The sequence below is a fragment of the Xyrauchen texanus genome, chromosome 42 (genome assembly GCF_025860055.1).
Source record: "Xyrauchen texanus isolate HMW12.3.18 chromosome 42, RBS_HiC_50CHRs, whole genome shotgun sequence".
Taxonomy (NCBI): Eukaryota; Metazoa; Chordata; class Actinopteri; order Cypriniformes; family Catostomidae; genus Xyrauchen; species Xyrauchen texanus.
The window spans coordinates 4,329,978-4,351,943 of record NC_068317.1 but is presented as its reverse complement, the minus strand read 5'-3'; the positions used below and the strand labels follow the sequence as shown (position 1 = coordinate 4,351,943).

Below are 21,966 nucleotides of genomic sequence, written 5' to 3'. Positions count from 1 at the left end.
TATGCCCTTAAACCAACGTCCTTATGTAGTATACACTGTTTTGTGTATGCAGACATACTGTAATTGAATTAATGTCCTTGAAGAAGTCAATCCACAGTGTTGCCATATATTGAGTGTGGCCCTCGATTATTAGAATTAGCATAATAGCCTTATTAACAACTGTTTATTTATTAGGGGAAGTATGTCCTCCAAGCTGTTTTACTTTATATTTGACTTTATGGATTATTATGTTCAATGTGCAATTCACTGACTTACTCATACTCTCTTTTCCAGTCACACAGTCTTTACTGTTGAAAAAAATGAAATCAAATGTTAAAGGTTATTTAAGGCTGAAATTCTGTATTCCACAATTAAAGATGATGGTGAAATAGATGGCGGTGGCTTGCCTGACAGGATGGATGGATGGATGGATAGATAGATAGAAAGTAAATTATCAGCTTAAAGTGTAGAACCATTTTTTCTAGCCTGACAAGCTTAAAAAAGGACAGAAAATTATGCTGTAGCTGTCAGATCTTATGTGTGGTTGCATTTGTAAACATTGTGATTGGTCATGTGAAACGCAGCCCCTGATGATGTCAAACCCGGTGCAACATATCCGAAAGTGCCATGTTTATAACTGAAGCGTAAATTAGTGTTTGGATTAACTTTAAATAAATATGTAGCATTTTGCATCACACCTTTTAAGTATATTCAACTTATAGTCATTTTATGTCAGCATAACTAGAAACCCTTTGTTAGATATACACAAATGTATAGGTTCATTCAACTTTATTTTCTTAAAAAGATATGTCACACTATATTATTGCTTCTACTTGATTTAATGGACTCTAAAGATAATAATGACTGATGTCAATTATGAAACTAGATTTTCCAAAGATGTGGAGATAAAGCTGATCTTCAGCAACGCACATTCATATGCACTGGGAAAACTTACATGGGCTGAACAGGATCCCACTTTAACAAAGTGTTACACAAAACAGTGGTGATGTTACACAAAACAGATTAAAACAGTGTTTACAGTAAAACAACATCAATAACACTGAAAATAATTCTTAATAGCAACTAAATAAATGCCCACATAAGTTCCTTTTGATCAACCAAACATGCTTAAATTGTTCAAGTGCAAGGGTTTATGGGTATTCCCCACAACCTCAGATCTATACATGATCGTTTGAGTTAGTAGTACTTAGTAGCCAAAGAAGTTCAAGGACATTGCAACTATTAATTTACTTCATGCATCAGTGTACAGTGGACGATGAACAAGTACAATTTTAGTCTGTTCCTCACACAAAGCGATATTGCTTCAGAAGACTTGGATTATAGCATGCAAGTTGTATGGATTAATTTTATAATGCTGTTTTGATCCTTTTTGGAGCTTGACAGTGTCAGTCCCTATTCACTTTCATTGTATATGAAAAAGGCACCTTGAACTTTCTGCCAAATTTCATCTTTTGTCTTTCACAGAAGAAAAAAATATACAGAGTTGGAACAGTCCGAGGATAGGTAAATCATTTTTGTGTGAAGGGATATTTACTAAATTTTTCTTCATATACAGGGTGTATTATTAATAAATTATAGCAAAATTGGGAAGGTGACTTTAAGTCAGATATTTAAAAGTGAAACACTCAAGACTTTTCATCAGCGTGTATTTTATGAGCTTGGCATCCTCGTATGGTGTCTTCATAAACAGGATTCATTAAGATTATTAAATGTTGTTTATGTGAGCAGGTGGCACAGTTTCTGGCCATCAGGGCTGACTGAGCACTCTTTTGGATGGATTCTGGAAACTCTGACTTATTAGACAGCAGTAAATTTAGCTAGAGTGAATGACTGCCAGCTTAAAACCTGTTTGGTGGGAAACAGAGGTTGCGTTAACCGAAAATGTTAAAAACGGAAATGGATCATTCAGAATGCTTCCATCATTTTGACAGTTAAAAAATAAAGTATCTGGTCTATTGTTTGAACCTAATTTAGAAGCATTAGAAACTACCGTAAGGAATGAAATACAATCAGAATCAGAATGAGCTTTATTGCCAAATATGCTTACACATACAAAGAATTTGTCTTGGTGACAGAAGCTTCCAGTGCACAAACAATACAGCAACAAGACAGAGATAATAAAAAACATGAAAAGAAAATATAAGTACATACAGAAATACACAATAAGATAATATATATATATACAATATACAATTACAAATCTGTTATATACAGATTTGTATATACAAAGGTATGTAATGGCAGAAGAGGTAGGATATATTGGATAATAGACTAAACTGTGTATTGCACATTAATTATTGCTCAAAGGGGCAGTTTTATCTGTTCATGAGATGGATCGCCTGAGGGTAAAAAACTGTTCCTGTGCCTGATGGTTCTGGTGCTCAGAGCTCTGAAGCGTCGGCCAGAAGGCAACAGTTCAAAAGGGGCGGGGTGAGTGGGATCTAGAGTGATTTCTCCAGCCCTTTTCCTCACTCTGGAAGTGTATAGTTCTTGAAGGGGGGGGTAGGGGGCAACCGATAATCCTCTCAGCAGTCCAAACTGTCCTCTGTAGTCTTCTGATGTCTGATTTCATAGCTGCACCAAACCAGACAGTTATTGAAGTGCAGAGGACAGACTCAAAGACTGCTGAGTAGAACTGTACCAACAACGCCTGTGGCAGGTTGAACTTCCTCAACTGGCGAAGGAAGTACAACCTCTGCTGGGCCTTTTTCAGTCAATATGGGTCTTCCACTTCAGGTCCTGTGAGATGGTAGTGCCCAGGAACCTGAATGACTCCACTGCTGCCACAGTGCTGTTTAGAAAAAAGAGAGGGTCAATGTTTGAGTGTTCCTCCTAAAGTCCACAATCATCTCCACTGTTTTGAGCGTGTTCAGCTCCAGGTTGTTTTGACTGCACCAGACAGCCAGCTGTTAAACCTCCTTTCTGTATGTAGACTCATCGCCATCTTGGATGAGGCCAATGACAGTGGTGTCATCTGCAAACTTCAGGAGCTTGACAGAGGGGTCCTTGGTGGTGCAGTCATTTGTGTACAGGGAGAAGAATAGTGGGGAGAGCACACATCCCTGGGGAGCACCAGTGATTATTGTACATGTGCTGGAAGTGAATTTCCCCTGTCTCACTAACTGCTGCCTATCTGTCAGAAACCTGGTGATCCACTGACAGATAGATGTGGGAACAGAGAGTTGGTTTAATTTAGCCCATAGAATAGCTGGGATTATGGTGTTGAAAGCCGAACTGAAGCCCACAAAAAGGATCCTTGGATATGTCCCCTGGTCTGTCCTTTGGATTAGAAGTTTTAAAGCATCCTCAGGAAAATGGGCCATGAGAGAGCCGTGAGCGAGGATTTGGGGAGAGAAGCGAGAGATTGCCAGTGTAGCGCAGCAGAATAATTCATGGCTTATTGTTTGTTCAATTGCAAGACCACATTGCCTTGTCTTTTCCACTTTGTGAGAGCAAAAGGAAAAGAAAAAGTCAAAAGCTAGCAACATATTTGAAAGCCTGAAACAGCTCCTGTCACTGAAGTTATTGTAAATCGCACTACGCGCAATGCCGTTGAAAAAGTGGGCGTGGGTTGGTGTGTTTGTGCTATCTGTGGGAGTATGTGTGCAAACTGTGGGTGTATTGTATCTTAATGAAGTGGCACAAAGTGCAATTTGCTATTATCTTGAGAAATAGTTTGTTGCGCTAAAACATTTGAAAACCACATCTTAACTCAGTGCAAAGTTTAAACTCAGTTTCTGCATTAGCAGTTTGGAGATTCCACCAGCAGGTGGAAATAAAGTTCATGTCCAAACTCTTAATATATAGTGGAACATCAAATTATGTCCCTGACGAGTTGTAGCTGTTGTATATGAAACTAAAATGTATGAGATTTGTGTTAAAATAAGTATAGGTAAAATAACTATAGGTCATGGTTTATTTTTCAATTATTATTTTTATTTAAATTTGTAGGCCTAAAGGTTTTTTCCACCTGTTGTCGTAGAGTGATTTTGAAGTCACTTTAAAACAGGCCAGTGGAAGAAGTTGGAGATTGTGTGTTGCGCATGCAATTTCACCAAATCTACTTGCGCCTAGACTTAACGCATGTTTGCATGAAAATACCTAAACTTCATGGCCATGCCCACTGACTTTATGACTTATGGCATAGTGCTATGCTCTTAAAATAGTGCCCTGTAACTTTCAGAACTCCAAAGTTCTTTCCCGGCATGTATTGAAACTAAGCTACAACAACCACAATGATATGACGTATCATTAGGAACTAATGAAACAAGAGTCAAATGTGTCAAAGCTTGTGTTGTTTCTGACTGTGTAGCACCTACAGCTCTGCAGGTCCTTCTAAAGAAACAAGCGACTGAAGTTAGTTTTTTAACAAAATCCCCACTTTGTTCTAAACAGTTTGAGTAAGCCTGATCTCTTATAAATCACGTGACTGTGACAATTTTTTGCTAAATTATATTATTTGATTTATTGATGTACTGCCGCAGTTCCTAGGTAAAATGTCCACTGTGTAGTGCTAAAGCAAATAAAATGCAGTTTGTCTCACAAACAGATAAAGTTTTTAAATTGTGAATTTTTAATTAAAAAAAATATAGCTCCCAACCATAAACCTTAAACCAAAACATCACTGATAGTGTCTTAAAAACCTTACAAGTCAAGCGCTATAAAAGTGTTTAAATGTCATAAGATATAATTGAAATAGGGTGAAAAGTAAGTGTTTATGAACTGATAATCTGCCGTTTTACTGGTGATTTGTGTGAAAGTGAGTAAAATAATGTTCTGTTGTGATGCCTCTAGTGTTCATTTCACCAGGAAACTGCTGCAAAATGTACAAGTCATGTTAAAATCATAATTTTGCATCAGTTTAGGAATACTAATGTCATTCTATGAGACCAGGTTGGTTTGAGTGACACATTTCATCATGGATTGTTTTATGAATCTGTCACAAAGAGGTTGTTATTGAACTCAACAGGAAACCCTCAGCTAACAGCAAAGCGCAGTTACTCATTTCTCATGTGAAGAGGGTGTTTGTATAGAAGTCTTAAAGGCACAGTAAATGGCCTAAGAGTAAGAGAGGGTAGAAAATGGTCATAACAATTAATGTATGTGTTTATGTGTTTGTTTGTGTCTTTTGGTTTCAGTTTTACCTTAAAATATTATTTATATTGTAAAGCCAGTTCTTCTCCCATTTTCTCCCCAATTTGGAATGTCCAATTCCCAGTGCACTCTAAGTCCTCATGTTGACGTAGTGACTCGCCTCAATCCGGGTGGCGGAGAACGAATCTCAGTTGCCTCCGCATCTGAGACCAACAATCCGCGCATCTTTTCACGTGGCTTGTTGAGCGCGTTAGCGTGGAGACATAGCGCATGTCGAGGCTTCACGCTATTCTCCATGGCATCTACACACAACTCACCCATTGCCCCACCGAGCGCGAACCACATTATAGCGACCACGAGGAGATTAACCCAACATTACTCTACCCACCCTAACAACCGGGCCAACTGGTTGCTTAGGAAGCCAGACTGGAGTCACTCAGCACATCCTGGATTCGAACTTGAACTCAAGGTGTGGTAGTCAGCATCTCTAATTGCTGAGCTACCCAGGTCACAATTTATTCCCCTTTTTAAAAATGTTTATGTTAATCATTATTTCCAATAAATGCTTGAAATCGTGAACATGCCTAGAGACTATAATGTCAAGATTTACTGTGAAAAAGGACATTAATGTTGATTTTTTTCTCATCCAAAACGAACTGGATTACTTCTGAAGACATGGATATAATCATGCAGCCTTTATGTGCTTTTTGGACCTTTAAAGTTCTAGCCACCATTCACTTGCATTGTACAGAGCTGAAATATTCTTCTAAAATCATAATTTGTGTTCTGCAGAAGAAAGTCACACATCTGGGATGGCAAGAGGGTGAGTAAATAATGAGAGAATTTTCATTTTAGGGTGAACTAAGGGTTGACAGAAACAAATGCATTTGAAAGACTTTTGGTTTATGCATCTCATTCTTGACTTGTGCTCTCTGGTTTTGTTCACAGTCAGTGCAATTGGAACAAAGGGCATGTTTTAACATGATGTTTCAGTGTTGACATTTAAAATAATAGTATACCCCCAAAAATTGTATCGTGTCATTGTTTACTCATCCTTTATGTTTTTTAAAATCTCTCCCTGTAAGACTTGCAAATATTAAGCTGCATGATGCATCTTGATATGCCACATTTTGAATTAAATGAAAGCACAAATGAGATTTGAGAGCAGTGGAAGAGAGGAAGATTATCAGTATATAAAGAATTACATTTCAATCTGTTCATCAAACAAAGCTTCTGTATGACTTGAGAGGACTTGAAATATAGTACAAAATGTCATTTGGCAACTTTTATATTACTTATTTGTTTAACTATTTATAATGTTTGTTTGTTTTTAGTTAGACAGCACTAGTCCCCATTCACTTTCATTATATGGAAAAGAGCAATCTGATCTTAATTCAAACATCTCATTTTGTGCTCTGCAAAATGATAATAATTAAAAAAAGACTAATAAATAAATAACATTTAATTTTCTAATAAATAAGTGAAATAATATCTGCATGACTGTTTACTGCGTTACTAATTCACAAGCTGATCTGTAAGGATTCATTTAGTAGGATAAAGATTCGGTGTAGTCATTTTAAACAAGGTGTTCTGACGTTTCGATTTCTAATTTCTAAGTCTAATAACATAATTCGCAGGATATTTGAAGGACTTCAGCAGTGAAAGTTAACGCAGTGTGGATCTCATCGAAGAGTCGAGGCGTGTTCAGCGGGATTGTCGGGATTCACGTGGAGCTCCACACACAGTCACGTCGAGTTCACGGACCGTCGCCGTTCATCCCGCTCTAAAAACATCAAACAACCGTCCAGAGCCACTGCTCAGGCTGTCGGAGATGTAATACACGGTAACAGGCGTCTAAAACAGCCGACGGTGAATGACGGTAGAGACAGTTTAGTATCGGAGCGCTCAACAGGGTTCTGAGGAACCTTAACGGACACGGACCTCACAAGGACCGGACCGTGCGGAACCTGCGACACACACGTCCATCCCAAAGGAAAAAAGCGATATGAAGGAGAAGACTTTAATAGAAACAGCCAAAATGCAGGGAAACATGATGGTAAGATGAGCATCTTTATTACTAGACAAGTGCGTTTCACAAACGTAAACACGCATATCATGGAAGTCTCTTTCTGTGAGCATCAGGCTTGTTTGAATGTTTGTTACGGGGTTTTGCATGCGATCTGCACAAGCAAGAACAGGACCTCCTTAAAAAAGTACTGTGGTGGTTCCATAGTAGTCTATAGTGTATGATGACATTGTGCCATTTGTTAGTGCTGTTTTTCTAATTCTATAATATAAATGTACATTCATTCATTTTGCCAGACACTTTTGTTCAAAGGTACGGTACATACAGTGTATCAGTATTTGAAAATACTGAGTGCAGAGAATTACCAGAGGAAACAGTAATAATCAAAAGGAGAAGATTTATTAATAAGAAAGAACATCCAAATGTAATATAAAAAGAAATTCATAGAAAAAAGGCAATTTTTCATGCTCAATGAACAATAAAACAGCATATAAAAACATTTCATTCCAATTTGTTTAGAAATATTTAAAAAATATTTAATAAATAAATAATAAATAATGAAAAATATTTAAAAAATAAATAACATCAATAAATTACATTAGCTTCACTTTTAACATTAAATTACATTAGCTTCTCATTTAACATTAAATAACATTATAGCTTCACATTTAACATTAAATTACAGCTTCACTTTTAACATTGGTTATCAAAGTGGCACAAGTGCTTTATAAATTAGTTTGACTCTTAAACTTTTAGTTTAAACTTAATTTAAACTCATAGCTTTTTAGAGAGTAAGGTTAACAAAGTGGCACAAGAACACAGTGGCACAAGTAAAATGCTTTTTAGATATATGCATTAGTCTGACAATTTTCCTCTTCATATAAACTCATAACATTTTAGAGAGGGTTAGTTGTTTTGGTTCCAGTACTGCTTAACATGACAAATATCCACGGAGCAGTCTTACTGAAGGGGATTCTGTTCCTGGGAGTTTGTAGACAACAGTCTGCAAAAATTCCCACACTGGTGCGCACTGCTTTGGGAGATGGATGTCCAAAACATAAAAAAGTTTAAAGCATGTGTCCACAGCACCAAGGAGAGTGTTTTGCTGTAGTGCCTGTTTGCCAACAATTACAAAGGCCTGATGGCACTGACTGTCATCCCCAAGACCAAGGACAAAGGGGAAGGGTTTAGTGAGCCCAGCCACCTGCAAGTATTCAACTATGTTGGTCCCAACCTGTTCAAAACAGAAGAATGTTAAAAACATACAACTCACAACACAATGCAGCATTATATACAAAATTAGGGGTGGGACAAAATATCGATATGGCGATATATTGTTGTCCTTCTCCGTGCGATATGAGAATTGATACTTTGAAATGACTTAAGAAAAGGACCTGAGGCACTCAGGAGGATGAAGGTTAAAAAGCCTTTATTAATCCATGGCTAGTCTAATAAAATAAAAACATGCCTACGCATTTCAGCCAGCAAGGCCTTCGTCAGGGGTATTATCACTTTGTTATATCTGCGTAGATATGACCATATGACTATGGTTTTAAATTTCCACGTAAGTGCACCTTCTAACATTACAGATATGTCACACAACTCACTCATATGCTTTGTATAAAGCCATGTCTCAACATCTTAAGATATTAAATGTGTGTGTGTTGTAGCTTGTTTAAAGCTTGTTAGTCTAGTGGTTAATAAGTAAAACTGCATATTATTATGTCTGAAGAACATTGTAGCCTGCGCTACTTCTCTCTGTTTATAGATATGAATATATTACATACGTTAGCTTTAGGTAACTTAACTTACTCAGCTAAAGTAACGTTACTCTGCAGTAGAGATAGGTCCAACAAGTCCGACTATAAACACTTAACTGTTAGCAGCTATTCAAGACTCAATCTAGGGTTTCATGACTGGACAAAAACCCGGTTTGGAAGATGAACTCATGACGTACTCTCTAATTTTGATCATTTTAAACAAAAAAAGGCGATAGTTTATACACGGCTGACGCGAATGTCGTATCATAAAGCAAACGACGCTCGCGTACCGACAATCGACCTTAAAAAAACCCAATATAAAGACACATAACGTTAGCGAACTAAATGACTCACTTAAGTCACATATTTCAGGGGAAATGTTGGCCAAAAGAGGTATCTGACTTATTCAAAAGGCAGGAAAAAGCTGTAACGTTAAAGTTAACTTACTTCAAGACTTTTTGTGTCATGTGAATCGCCCTATTTTGCATACTTTTACATTTTCTGGGGTACAGTAATAGTTTTCTAGATTAAATACTCTAAAACATACCTTTTTTCGCCGAATAACAGCTGTCCTTGCTGAAAAACGATCTTCTGAGGTGATCCAAAATGCCCGCGAAGGTAGAGTTGTTGGTCTGAAGCCTTGTTTAAGGCGTCGATGGGAGGGGTGAGTTCACTGTTTCAGCGGTCACAACCGGTAACCCAGCGTTGGGTTACATAAAAAACTACCCACCATTGAGAAAATATCCCAATAAAATGACCCAACAGTCTCAACCCAGCGGTTGGGTTAAAAAAATAACCCAGCATTTTTTAGAGTGTATAGCTACTAACATGTTTAAATTGGAGTCAGTACAGCAATATACACCGGATCTTATTTATTTTTTTATAGCCTGCATTAAATGCAGAAGTGACCTTCAGTGTCCCCGGTTGAGATGAGACTGGATTCATTAAAATTTGATCACACCTGAAGCACAGTGGAATATTGCGATATTACTGCTGCAGGCTCAATGTCTCAGTGACCCGCTGAGACTGAGGTCCAGACTTTAACCTCACGGTCAGTTAGGCTTCATTCAACTGAAACTCTACAGTGTGATCTAATACCAAAGACTGATAAATAACCTTACACTGCATTCATGTAAGAGATACGGAGGTGTTTGCTTCTTCTAAATCAATAACATGTACAGAAATGTGCTCTGAAAGTACCACAACATGAGTTGATTCATTGTAAATGTTAGATCTATAGAAGCTTAGGTTGTTTGTTATTAGTTTTGGAAAAGTGTTGTATGGAAAGAAATCAAGGCAAATGGTTTTGCATTGTGACCTGCTCTACTGTAGCTGTGGACCATACACAACTTCATCAAAAACACAAAGAAACAGTTGAACCATTAGCTAACTGATAATGAGGCCATTTTCATGCACACTAATACGGCGATTACTCTCTAAAATCAGCTTATTTGAAAAATCGGACAAATCAAGAATTATACATTTACATGACATTTGAAATAATCGTGTTATTCTCTGTTTTTGAGGTCAAACCGTGAAGATGCATGCACTCAACACGCGTGCGCATTGGATGAGCCGGTAAGAACGGCATTTAAGGTGTTTACATGCCGACCAGGCAAAAATCTACCCACACCAATCGGTTTATTCTTACACCGTTTATGAACATACACCGATAAAGGAATGCTGTTTATTAAGTTTACAGGACCAAACGTGTTGTCGGCTTATTAAGCATAATCGTGTAAGAATATGCATGTAAACTAGCTCATTGATCATAATCACAAGTTTTAATTGTGAATATGTGACTACTATTTAGTTTGCACACTTTTTCTGTACTGTTGCTGAAGCACATAAAGCTTGCCAGTTCAAGGAATAGTTCACCCAAAAGAGAAAATTATCTCATCATTTACTCATCCTCATGCCATCCCAGCTGTGTGTGACTTTCTTCTGTGAACACAAATTGAAGATTTTTAGAGGAATATCTCAGATCTGTATGTCCATACAATGCAAGTGAATGGTGGCCAGAACTTTGAATTTACAAAAAGATAGCTTGTAGAGGCCGCATAAAAGTAATTTGTGGTGGAGCTAAAAACAAAACAAACAAGCTTTTGTTGTTGCCGCCCCTCGAAGAAAATATGACCGTAATTAACGGATGGGAGTTAATGGTCGCGTGTATATATAAGGTGGAGTCATCAAAGGAGGGTTGTTGGGAAGTAAGGAGAAAGAGTGCAAAGCGAATACCTGAGTGGAGAAAGATGCCGTCTCATCAGCTGAGCGCACGCGGTGTTTAGGGCTGGAGCGGTTGTGAGAGTGTTCCGAGGAATCGTGCTCGAGCTTCGAATTCCAGTGCAGAGCGTGGGTGAACTCAAGAGCGGAAGGAATTCAGCCCAGATATCCTCACTTTCCTGGTAAACGTTACTTGCGATTCCCCGATCAAAGCTGTGACCCCTAATTATCAAGAGTAGCGGTTCAGCTGTGTGGCTTGCTTCACACATACAAAAACAAACACCAGTGCCACTTCCGCCAACAAATTCATTCATGCCTATCGGTAAATAGTTGCGTGAGTATATGAATTTCTTTTTTTTTCCTTAATTACTATTATCTTACCAGAGGGAACAGTACTTGACATTTAATATTGTTGTCTTTTCCTTTTTATTTCTTTTTTCTTTTATGGTTGTTGATGAGATCTGGACTCTTGAATCTACCAAATTAAATGCGGGATTGGAGCGGATCCTCTGCCATACATTTATTTATTTATTTATTTCATTATCTTGTTTGGTTTTTGTTGTTTCCCTTTTTTTTTTATTATTTGCAAGTGTTTAAATCAAGGTGTAAAAAGGTACCTGTAATATGTTGATGTTGGTTACAAAAAATATAATCTGAACTTGACTTGAAACCTTTTTCTCTTGCCTTGTTATTTATGTTGGTGTAGAGAGCCAAAAAGTACAATGTAAAAAGATAAATTATTTTGTATTTATGTAGCTGGTGGCTTTTAGAGCTTATCCGTGGCATCATTTTGTATATTGACAGGCTTACTCCTGTCTGGCACCCGAAAACTTTATTTAGATCAATTTATTTACTTATTTGATTTAAATTGTGCTTCCTGGGAGCTGCCACCGTTACAAATTCATATGACTCCATTGGTTTAATCTATGTCTTCTGAAGAGATAGGATAGGTGTGAGTGGTGTGAGTGAGAAACAAATATTTTAATTCCTTTTTTTACTCTAAACATTCATTTTCAAATAGCCCTTCTATGTGCTCTTTCTCCTAAGAGTTCTTCTTCTTGTGTTTTTTGGTGATACAAATTCTTCATTCATATTGCCACATACTGGGAATTTATTGTAAAAAAGGACTTAAAGGGATAGTATACCTCAAAAGGGTGTTGTATTTATGAACTATTTGATTGCCACCTGTATTTGCCATGAAATAGCCATTGTAGCTGATATGGCAATAAAAGCCAAACAATCAAACAAACACCCCATAAATGAAATGTCTCTCATTATTTAATCTCCCTCATAGTATTCCAGGTGTGTATGACTTTCTTTTATTCACCAGAAGTTGATGGAGATTTCTCTTTTGAAGCTCCAGAACTCATAGACAATCAGTATAAAAGTAATTGATACAACTCCAGCGGTTAAATCAATGTCTTCTAAATTGACATGATTGCTTTTGGTGTGGAATTTTTTTTAAGTACTTTTTAACTATAAATCATCACTTTCGGTCAGCAGCAGAATGATCGTTCGGGAGAAGGTGGAGATCATGCGGTCTCATGTGTGATGTATTCATGTTGGCATGTTATGGACGTAATCTCATGTTCTCCACTCAGACACTCCAGCTGTGTCACATGTGTGTCAGTTCTCGAATGAACATGCCAGCGATTACGTCAACACGTGCATACCACTGCTGACCGGAAGCATGATTTAGAGTTAAAAAGTACTTTAATTATTGATCTTTTTCACAGCAAAAGTGATCGTGTCACTTTAGAAGTCATTACTTTAACCACTGGTGTCATATGGATAACGTTTATGCTGACTGTCTGTTATTTTTGGAGCTTCAAAAGAGAAATCTCCATTTACTTGCATTTTAAGGACCTGCAGAGCTGAGAAATGTTTCTATTTTTCTTCAAATGTGTTCTAGTGAAGAAAGAAAGTCATAGAAAGTCAGAATTTCCATTTTTGGGTGAACTATCCCTTTAAATATTGATTTGTTTCTCACCCACACATATCTTATCACTTTTGAAGATATGGATTAAACCACTGGAGTCATATGGATTACTTTTATGCTGCCTTTACATGCTATTTTTGAGTTTCAAAGTTTTGGAGCCTGTTGACTTGAATTAATGGAACTACAGAGCTGAAATATTCCTCTAAAATCTTAATTTGTGTTCAGCAGAAGAAAGAATGTCATACACATCTGGGATGGCATGAGGGTGAGTGAATAATGAGAAAATTTTCATTTTGGGGTGAACTGTCTCTTTATTGCTGCTCCTTTAGACAGTTAATGAGGTGACCGACTTTTGCAACATAACTCAGTGTGTGCAATTATTTCTTGTCATTCTCTGAGGCAGCATGAGAATAACGAAATACACAGATTAAGCATCAGTCACACATCTAATGCTCATCGTTTGCTCTTCATTTTGTTGCAAAATCATTAAATAAGCTTCCTTTCTTTGTTGTGTGAGTGAAAAGATCGAAAGGACTATGAAATTAGACGTCCATTTTGTTTGTACAAAAATCAATAAAATGCACATCACGTTGTTATTCTAATTATTGAAATCATTAGTAGGAATGTCCACGAGGACTTAAAAGCAGCAGTACACTCATGCACTGTAAGTACCAGACGTAAAATTCTGTCCTCCATGTAGGGGCAAGATCTTTGTCCAGCAAGCTATGAGAAACATCAGGTTAAGGCATGTACCTGTCTGACAACCTGTCCACTTCTGTTATCCTCATGAGCTGAGCAGAGACGGATGCGTTTCTCAATCTTTCAATGTGTTCACTCAACTTGATTTGAAGGGAAGTCTGATAAGCAATAGAAGATTTAGTTCCTTCCCAAGTGAACAGTTAATATAGAATGTATGTATTTTTTATTAAAACATAACTTTAATCAGAAGATTTTAGTAAATTGGGCATTGAAATGGAAAAGTTGTCCACAGCATGCCATGTAAAAATTGAGCGATTGTCCAAGAAAAATTTGCTTCTGAGATTCTATTGTTCTAATGAAGATTAATTAAAGGAATAGTATATAATAAGCTTGGGAAAATTGATACTCAATTTGTATTTTTATACAGTTTTTTTTCTCTTCATACTAGGGCTGGGTGATATGGCAAATATTTTTATATCTCGATGTGATAAGGAAGAAGGTGGGGCCGGGCCATGACTACACATGCCCGGCCCCCAATCGGGCTAATCAGCCGAGGTGAGGGATAAATTAAACGAGATGCGGCAGTTCGGGAGAGAGAGAGCTACAGGCAGCTGCACTGTATGCGTTTGTGTACGGTGATGCTTCGTCTGGTTCCCGCCGCCTCCTTTACTTTGAACCCTGTTACATTGGTGCCGAGGAGGGTTGTGCCGTTGTAGAGTCCTCGCCACTACCTTCCACCCCAAAGGAGCAGCCGCAGCCATCCACCTGATGAAATCTGCCCCAAAAAATCCTCTTGATTTTTATCAAATTTAAGGATGATTCACAATTATATTTTTTCAACTTTTAAATGTACTGCAACATGCTTCAAATTGTATATTCATTATTAGAATGCAAGGCAACCTGGTTCAAGATATCCAAGTTCTTTTCATTATAGGAAACAAAGGTGTGCAAGAAAAATGTACAAATGCACCTAATACACCACAGGGGGAAGTTGTCAACAGAGTGTAAAAGTAAAATAAATGAAAATCTAATAAACATTCAGAAATAATTCAAATTTCAGAAATAATAGAAAAACAAAACTGCAAAATATTTCTTAGCCAGTGTAGGTATTGATTTTATCTAAACAAAGTCTTTCTAGAAAGTTATCTACAAATCAATATCTATAAATGATCATGTTTATCTAGAAAGTACTCACTGTATAAACAATTTGTGTGTATATTCATATATCCCTGCTGATAGAGACGTGCCCTTGAGGTTGATAAGGGTTATAGAAAGTAATAAGTAATGCAATTACTTTTCAGACAGAGTAATTAGTACTGTAATCTAATTACACTGTAGAAGATGTAATTAGTAGTTAGTAATAAATGACTTTTTTAGAATAACTTACCCAACACTGGTCAGCAGTGCCCAGCTAAGACTCCAAAGGCTGCTCAAAATTCTGCAGAGCCACAGAGCACATCTCATGTAGTTTTCCTTTACAACTTCACAATCTGAACCAAATCATTATAAAAGCAATTATATTATTTACTCTAGCCATCACTGAATGATATATTGTGTTTATGCATCTTTCATATAGTGTACACAATGTATTTTCATTTACTAGTATGTATTTTTGTGGTTTGACACTTGAATAAAAACTATTCAAGGGTACATACAGATCAATCTGATAATAATCATCACCATTTCTAATCGTTCAGTTACACCAGTTTCATACACCAACCTGCAAACTCATGAATGTCACTTTGTTCATTTTTGAAGAAGTACAAAGACCTTTATAACTTTTGTGTTTACAGTGACAAGATTTATAACTTTGGACTGCCACCTGCACCGCATCAACACGTCCTTCAGTATTAAGTACAGTAAATGTTATATTACCCCCTTGTGGTCTCCCAAAGCTATTATGCCAGACAGCATTAAACAGAAGGCCAACTGACAGTGAATTGGAAAGAAAAACAATTAGGCTTCTAATTTAAATGCAGACCGCTGTTAATATATTGATGCCTCAAAAGCCTATCAAGAAAATAATGTGCAGATCCATAATCAATTTATCAATATTTTGTGAAATTTTACAAAAAAATATTTTTGCCCTATTAAATGTAATTTATCCATTGATTGCTTATCCTGCTGTATTTTTATTAAAGAGAAACTCTGAACGGTCTACATTTCCACATTATTCTCCTCTGGGGTTTAAGTGCCATGCCAAGTGTTTATTGCTCTTAAGAGTCAAGAGTGCCAAAGGGCACTCCGCTGTATCCGGTGTCTTTGATTGGCTGTTTGCATTGAGTTGCTCTATTAATAAAGAATGAACTTGGTAATAGTCCAGCACTTTGCTTTGATTACTGTGATTGGAGTGTTACAGTGGCCACTCAAGTGCTCTGTGGTTAATCATTTACTTGATTTGCATTTCTTACAGGAAATAACATTGTGCTTGCAAGGTAGCAAAATAAAAGTGTTTAAATTTTGTGTTAGTTTAGGTTTTAGGCTTTGGTTCTGTGTAAAATATCTGGTTGCTTTAAGTTACAATGGTCACGCTGTATGTTTCGCATTGTAGATTTAAAAGAACCTGCTCATAGGAATCAATTGTTCATTAATCGGTGTACACTGGTCACGCTGTATGTTTCACATTGTAGATTTAATAGAACCGGCTCATAGGAATCAATTGTTCATGATTCGGACTACACAGATTGTTGTGGCATTGCCACCGAATGGTAGTGCAGGAAAAACTGATTGTTTACAGTAGTACGGTGTAAGAATGCAATCGCCAAATAGGGCTCCTAGCATCACCATGACAACTAAACCACTGTGTTAGTAGAGTGCCACTGCCGGTTATGCACGTGATGTTAACTTATCAACTTAAATAAAATACCTTACAAAAACTTGATCTAAATTCCTGAAATGCTGCTATTTAATGAGTATATTAAAGTATTAGATATGTAATAACTGTTTTGGGGATTATTCATCATAGGGATGTATTAATTTCCCATTCTTTAGAGACTTCTTGATTTTGTGGTAACAGCGGATTCACAAGATACGCATTTAGCACGTAGCTCAAGCCAAATGTACAGCACGACTAGGTGGATCAACTACACATCCATTGGCCCCGAAGTTACAATTCCTAAATTCCTAAAAACCTGAAAGAAACGAATTGCATCCGTTAATGCACACTGTCTAGAACACAAGCTCTGCTGTACATTTGTTGCCTTTATTGATTAATAGATTTCAGTTATATATATTCTTGTGCATGAGCCCCGGTAAACGGAAGAGCTTTTTAATAACCTATTTTCAAATGCATCTTACATGTATAGCCTATATATATGAGCTTTAATCAGCCATATATATATATATTATAATATTAATATTGTTGATATGGCTGATTAAAGCTCATATATATAGGCTATACATGTAAGATGCATTTGAAAATAGGTTATTAAAAAGCTCTTGCAGTAACAGACAGAAATATTAATAATAATATTTTTTTATTGGGGGTTGTGGCAGGGCGGATGGCGGGGCCGGGATTATACACACCCGGTCCCTTATCAGGCTAATTAAGCCTCCGAGAGGGATAAAGGCTGATGGCAGACGGTGGTGCGACGAGAGAGAGATGTCCGTCATGTGTGTGTTTGTGTCTTTTTAAGTTTATCATTAAAACTATTATTTATATTGAAAAGCCGGTTCTCACCTCCTCCTTCCCATTGAACTCCTTTACAGGGGTATTTTGTGATAATTTACGTAATCTAATTTACATTAGATTTACATTTGTGATGATACATACTTCAATGAAACACTTTTTAAAGTTTGATGTGCAATAAATGCATTATATGCGTTTACTCTCTGAGCTACCCAGGCCCCCAATTAATTGCAATTGTGAAACATAGGTATAAAATCATGAGCACTCACATGAGATGAAGACTCCAGCCATACAATTAACCTTATAAAAGCTGTTATGTACTACATGGAGAGGATCCGCACCATTTTAAAATCACATTACCAGCTGAGTTTACTCTCTTAATCTCAGTAGCCATCCTGTTATTGGACACTTTCACTTGTGGATTAAATTAATAACGGCCGACTGTGAATAGTGAATTTCTACAATGGCAACTTTAACTGAAAACTATTGATTTTGAATAATGCTGTATCCACACCACTAGGTGTCACTATAAGTCCAAGATGACACAAACAAAAAGTTAATGAGTGGACCCATAATGCTAAAATGTGCACATTTTATGTTAAAATATTTTCTTACCAGCTCAACTGTTGTCACACATTGTGTAATCAGCATGTTTCATGTTATTTGCTTGTTAAATATGTTGATCAGCTGAAAGCAACATTTGCAAAACCAATTGTGAGTTTAGAGTGGGACTGTTTGGGTGGGGTTTCTAGAATCTGTTTTATCCACTGCAGCTTTAAGATCGGATGTTGCACTAGAGTGATGCTTGTTAACATTTTAAAGCTCTGAGAACACAGAGTGAAAAAACACTTCTTCTAGACTCGTGATCAGGGAAGAAGAAAAATCTTCTTATCTACCATTCACTTCTTAATTTGTAACTTAAGAAAAATTGTTACGAATATTTTGTATTCCCGAATAAATTTCTTAAGAAAGTACTAAGGAAAAAATGTAAGAAGCATTCAAATTCTCAGATTTTTTTTTTGTACAATTCGTTGTAAATAACATCTTAAAGTTAGGATAACGTCACAGTTGTTTTAAATTCTAAAAGGTAAGATGTTTAATGAATTTTCTGGGATTTGTTTATGTAGAATGTTATTGAACTGAAAAAAATGTGTGATTTAATGATATTTTTATTTTCTGCTTGTTAACCATGTAAATGTATCACCAAATTCAAACAATAAATGTTGTTTGGTGAACAATCATGCTGCATGTAGCGCGCTCTCTCCTACTCGTGCTCTTCCAACGTGATATTATTATCAAGCATCCCGAGGAGAACATTTTTCTTGCAGTAATTTCCTCAACAACATTTTGTCTGCTTAAGTTTTTATTTATTTTCTTTTCCGCCATGTCAAATGAAAAGTTATCAAATGGTTAGCAGCAAGTACATTCTCTTATGATGGGTAGTGTCGTTAAACGAACACATCTCAAGCGAAATTATTGCGAGGCACTTGCTACTTTAATAAAAAAAAAGGTTAATAGATAAATTTATCGTTAAGATTTACCAGTGTTGAAGAACTGAATTTGTTGTAGGCTATTAGACAAGCCAAGCCCATGACCTGGCTGATCAGACAATGTCAAAATCTTTTTATTCTTAACTTCTTAAGAATTTTTCAAGAATTGCACTTAGGAACGTTCTTACGATCTACTTATAATTTATCATAAGAACTTTCACATTGTTTTTCTTAAGAATATTTTCGTGGATCCAGCCTCAGTTGTTGATAGAGAGTTAACTGGTGTAATCAGACCTGGACAGTAACTGCATCAGTTAACGTCACATATAAAGCTAATCAGCAGAACAGACAGGATAGCCTGTCTACAAGCCCTGTTTTCATGCTGTTAAATGCATGCTTGCATGCACCAGGGCTCTGTGCAGGGCTTTATTTGATTGGGTTTGTTTCGCCGGACGAGTGCAGGAAAGAGGTCCATGATTTATTGTGACCTTTAAGTGAGCCGTCGTTTCTCAAAGCAGGAGCCGGGCATTCGCTGTGTTTCATTACGCCTGCTGGAATCCATCATGTGTAATATTTTTCTCAATGCATTGCTCCATGCAATTTAAAGAGATACAACCGCACATAAACATCAAGTTACTTTCCACGGACATCAAACCTTGATGCATGAACACGCAGCCATTTGTAGTCAGTGAGAGATTTACAAGGCTATCTAACATTTTAAGACAGTCATAAAAGACATATTTTGTCTAAAAATCCAATTTTATCACCAAACAAATAAAAATCCAATTTTATCACCATGCACAAAGCGACACGTTTTTCTGCAACAAGCAATTTGTCCGTCCACACTGAATGTGAAACTTCTGTACGATGTGACACATTCACAGCCAATAAGAACATATTTGATGTTTATTTTACAGTTATGTGGAGCAGGAGTTTGGACCAATAATAATTCAAGGTGGGTGGGGCTTCCCAGCATAACGTCACTGAAATATTAAATACTTTAATCGCTATTAATTCATTGACTTGACTTATCATCTGTACACATTGTTCACATTGATTTCCTTGCTTACCATGATAAAAGATAATATTTCTCCCATGATCCCCATTTCTGTATGTTCCACTGGTACTCCAGTCCAAAGTCATCTATCAGTACTCACAAGACAAATGTAGGCCAGTCTGCTAGCAAAATAATTAGTTTACATAAGCTGAATATTTCATCATGCCGTTTGCCTCGCCCTCTGCCTTTATGTTGCACACAGATTAGATGAGCTGATATTGTTAATACATCATAATTGATTCAAATGGCTTCAGGCTAAAAAGTAATACCTTATGCCATTTGGAGTTTTGTGATACTGTGTACTAGTTATTTGAACAATCTATGGGATGAGTGACACAAATATTTCTTAAAGACCATCTGGGGTTATGTGAATATAACTGAATCACACAATTCCAAGTAAAATTAATAATCGAGATAAAAATAAATTAGATTTTTATGGCACATATATTTTATCAGTGTTTGTGTAATGCTGTTTAACAGCACAATGCAAATCATTTTATAATTAAAAATATATAAGCACTTTTAATGCAAAGTGTTTGCCCAGAAAATTGGACACGAATGTCCTGTCCATTTGGTTATGGGTTAATTTTTTTTTAAATAAGCATTACATCTTTTATAACTTTGCTCTTTTATAGACTAATTTTCATTATTTTCCATTATCAGACCATTATCTTGGTACTCCGTTCCAAGAGTGGAAAATATGATTGAAAGGTAAAATAACGTTAAGTTAACAGACAATTAATGTGTGTGAAGACATAAAGATTGCATTGAGAAATGAAAATGTTTAAATGTTAGATTCGGGGCAGTCGGCAAATGAATGCAATATAGTGGAAATGTGTCAACCGGTAGAAATCTTTCTAAACTGTTGATACTGTGGCAGATTTGCACGGCCATCTTTTCAACACAAGCTCAAGTCTTAAGAATAGTATAGACTAGGGATGTGGATCTCCATAATTGAAGCCGATGCAATACGCATCTCGATGCATAGCCAACGATACGAAACATTAAAGATACATATGAAGCAGCTACCGATAGATTTGTAATTATTTAGTGGAAGATGCAGCCCTGCCTCTGCCATGTTAATCTATATTCTATGGCAGGAGTGCCCACACTTTATTGGGTGATGATCTACTTTTAAATCACCAACTCAATACGATCTACTAACTAAAAAAACACAGTTTCATTTAAAAATGAAAAAAATTAAAATGGACCACTGCATGTTTCCCTACATGGAATTCATCTTCTAATTAATAAAAAAATATATAACAGTGTTCAATGTTGATATCATTCAGTTTTAACACTAAACCCAAAACACCTACAGCACAATAGATTACAATAGCCAGGGCATTTACCTTATTCTGATGACTTGCACTGAATGGAATCAGAAAGGTTTTCATAATCCGGGCAGTAGCTGCTGGTAGCTAGTCTCAAACACTGCTAGCTTCGCAATTTCGAGCTCTGTTCTTAGAAGCCCTAGGAAGGCGCAAACCTAGTTGTCATGGCAACTGAATAAACAAAAATCTTGCCTGGTCAAAATTTACTCGTCAAGTGAAGGAAATGCATTATATTGATTTTTACAAAAATTGAACGAAAGCACATTTAAATCATTGCCTTTGCGATCGACTGGTAGATCACGATCGACAGATTGGGCAACCCTGTTCTACGTGACTCTCAGGACACGCCTCGGTCTCCGTAGTGTTGGGATACATCATGTTCACATAGCAGCGGTGGTGATGAGAGAACACACTGGAGAAACAGTTTAAGAAATCAAACTACATATAAAATATTGGTCACAAATTATTGGTCACTTTCCAAATAATAAAAGTATAGCACATCTACTAATAATTATATATAAATAAATCGTTTTTTACCGATGCAAATATGTTAGAAAGATGCATTGCGATACAAATGCCAACTTAAATCTTAAATCGAACTTAAATCGATGCATCGCATCGTTAACTTTTATGCCGATGCACCGATGCGAATCAGTGAATCTTACCATCCCTATTATAAACCTTATTCACGGTCTTGATCTAAAAATCTTTTGATT

At 36.6% G+C, this 21,966-nt stretch overlaps 1 protein-coding gene across 1 annotated transcript in view; it reads left to right on the top strand.

The window, feature by feature from the left end:
* The first annotated feature begins 6,894 nt into the window (after positions 1-6,894).
* dpp6a (dipeptidyl-peptidase 6a) overlaps positions 6,895-21,966 on the top strand; it is a 474,464-nt gene continuing 459,392 nt past the window's right edge. Inside the window, exon 1 of the mRNA XM_052114879.1 lies at positions 6,895-7,150. Coding sequence (XP_051970839.1) covers positions 7,100-7,150 — 51 coding nt within the window. The 5' untranslated portion in view covers positions 6,895-7,099. The remainder of the gene's footprint in view (positions 7,151-21,966) is intronic.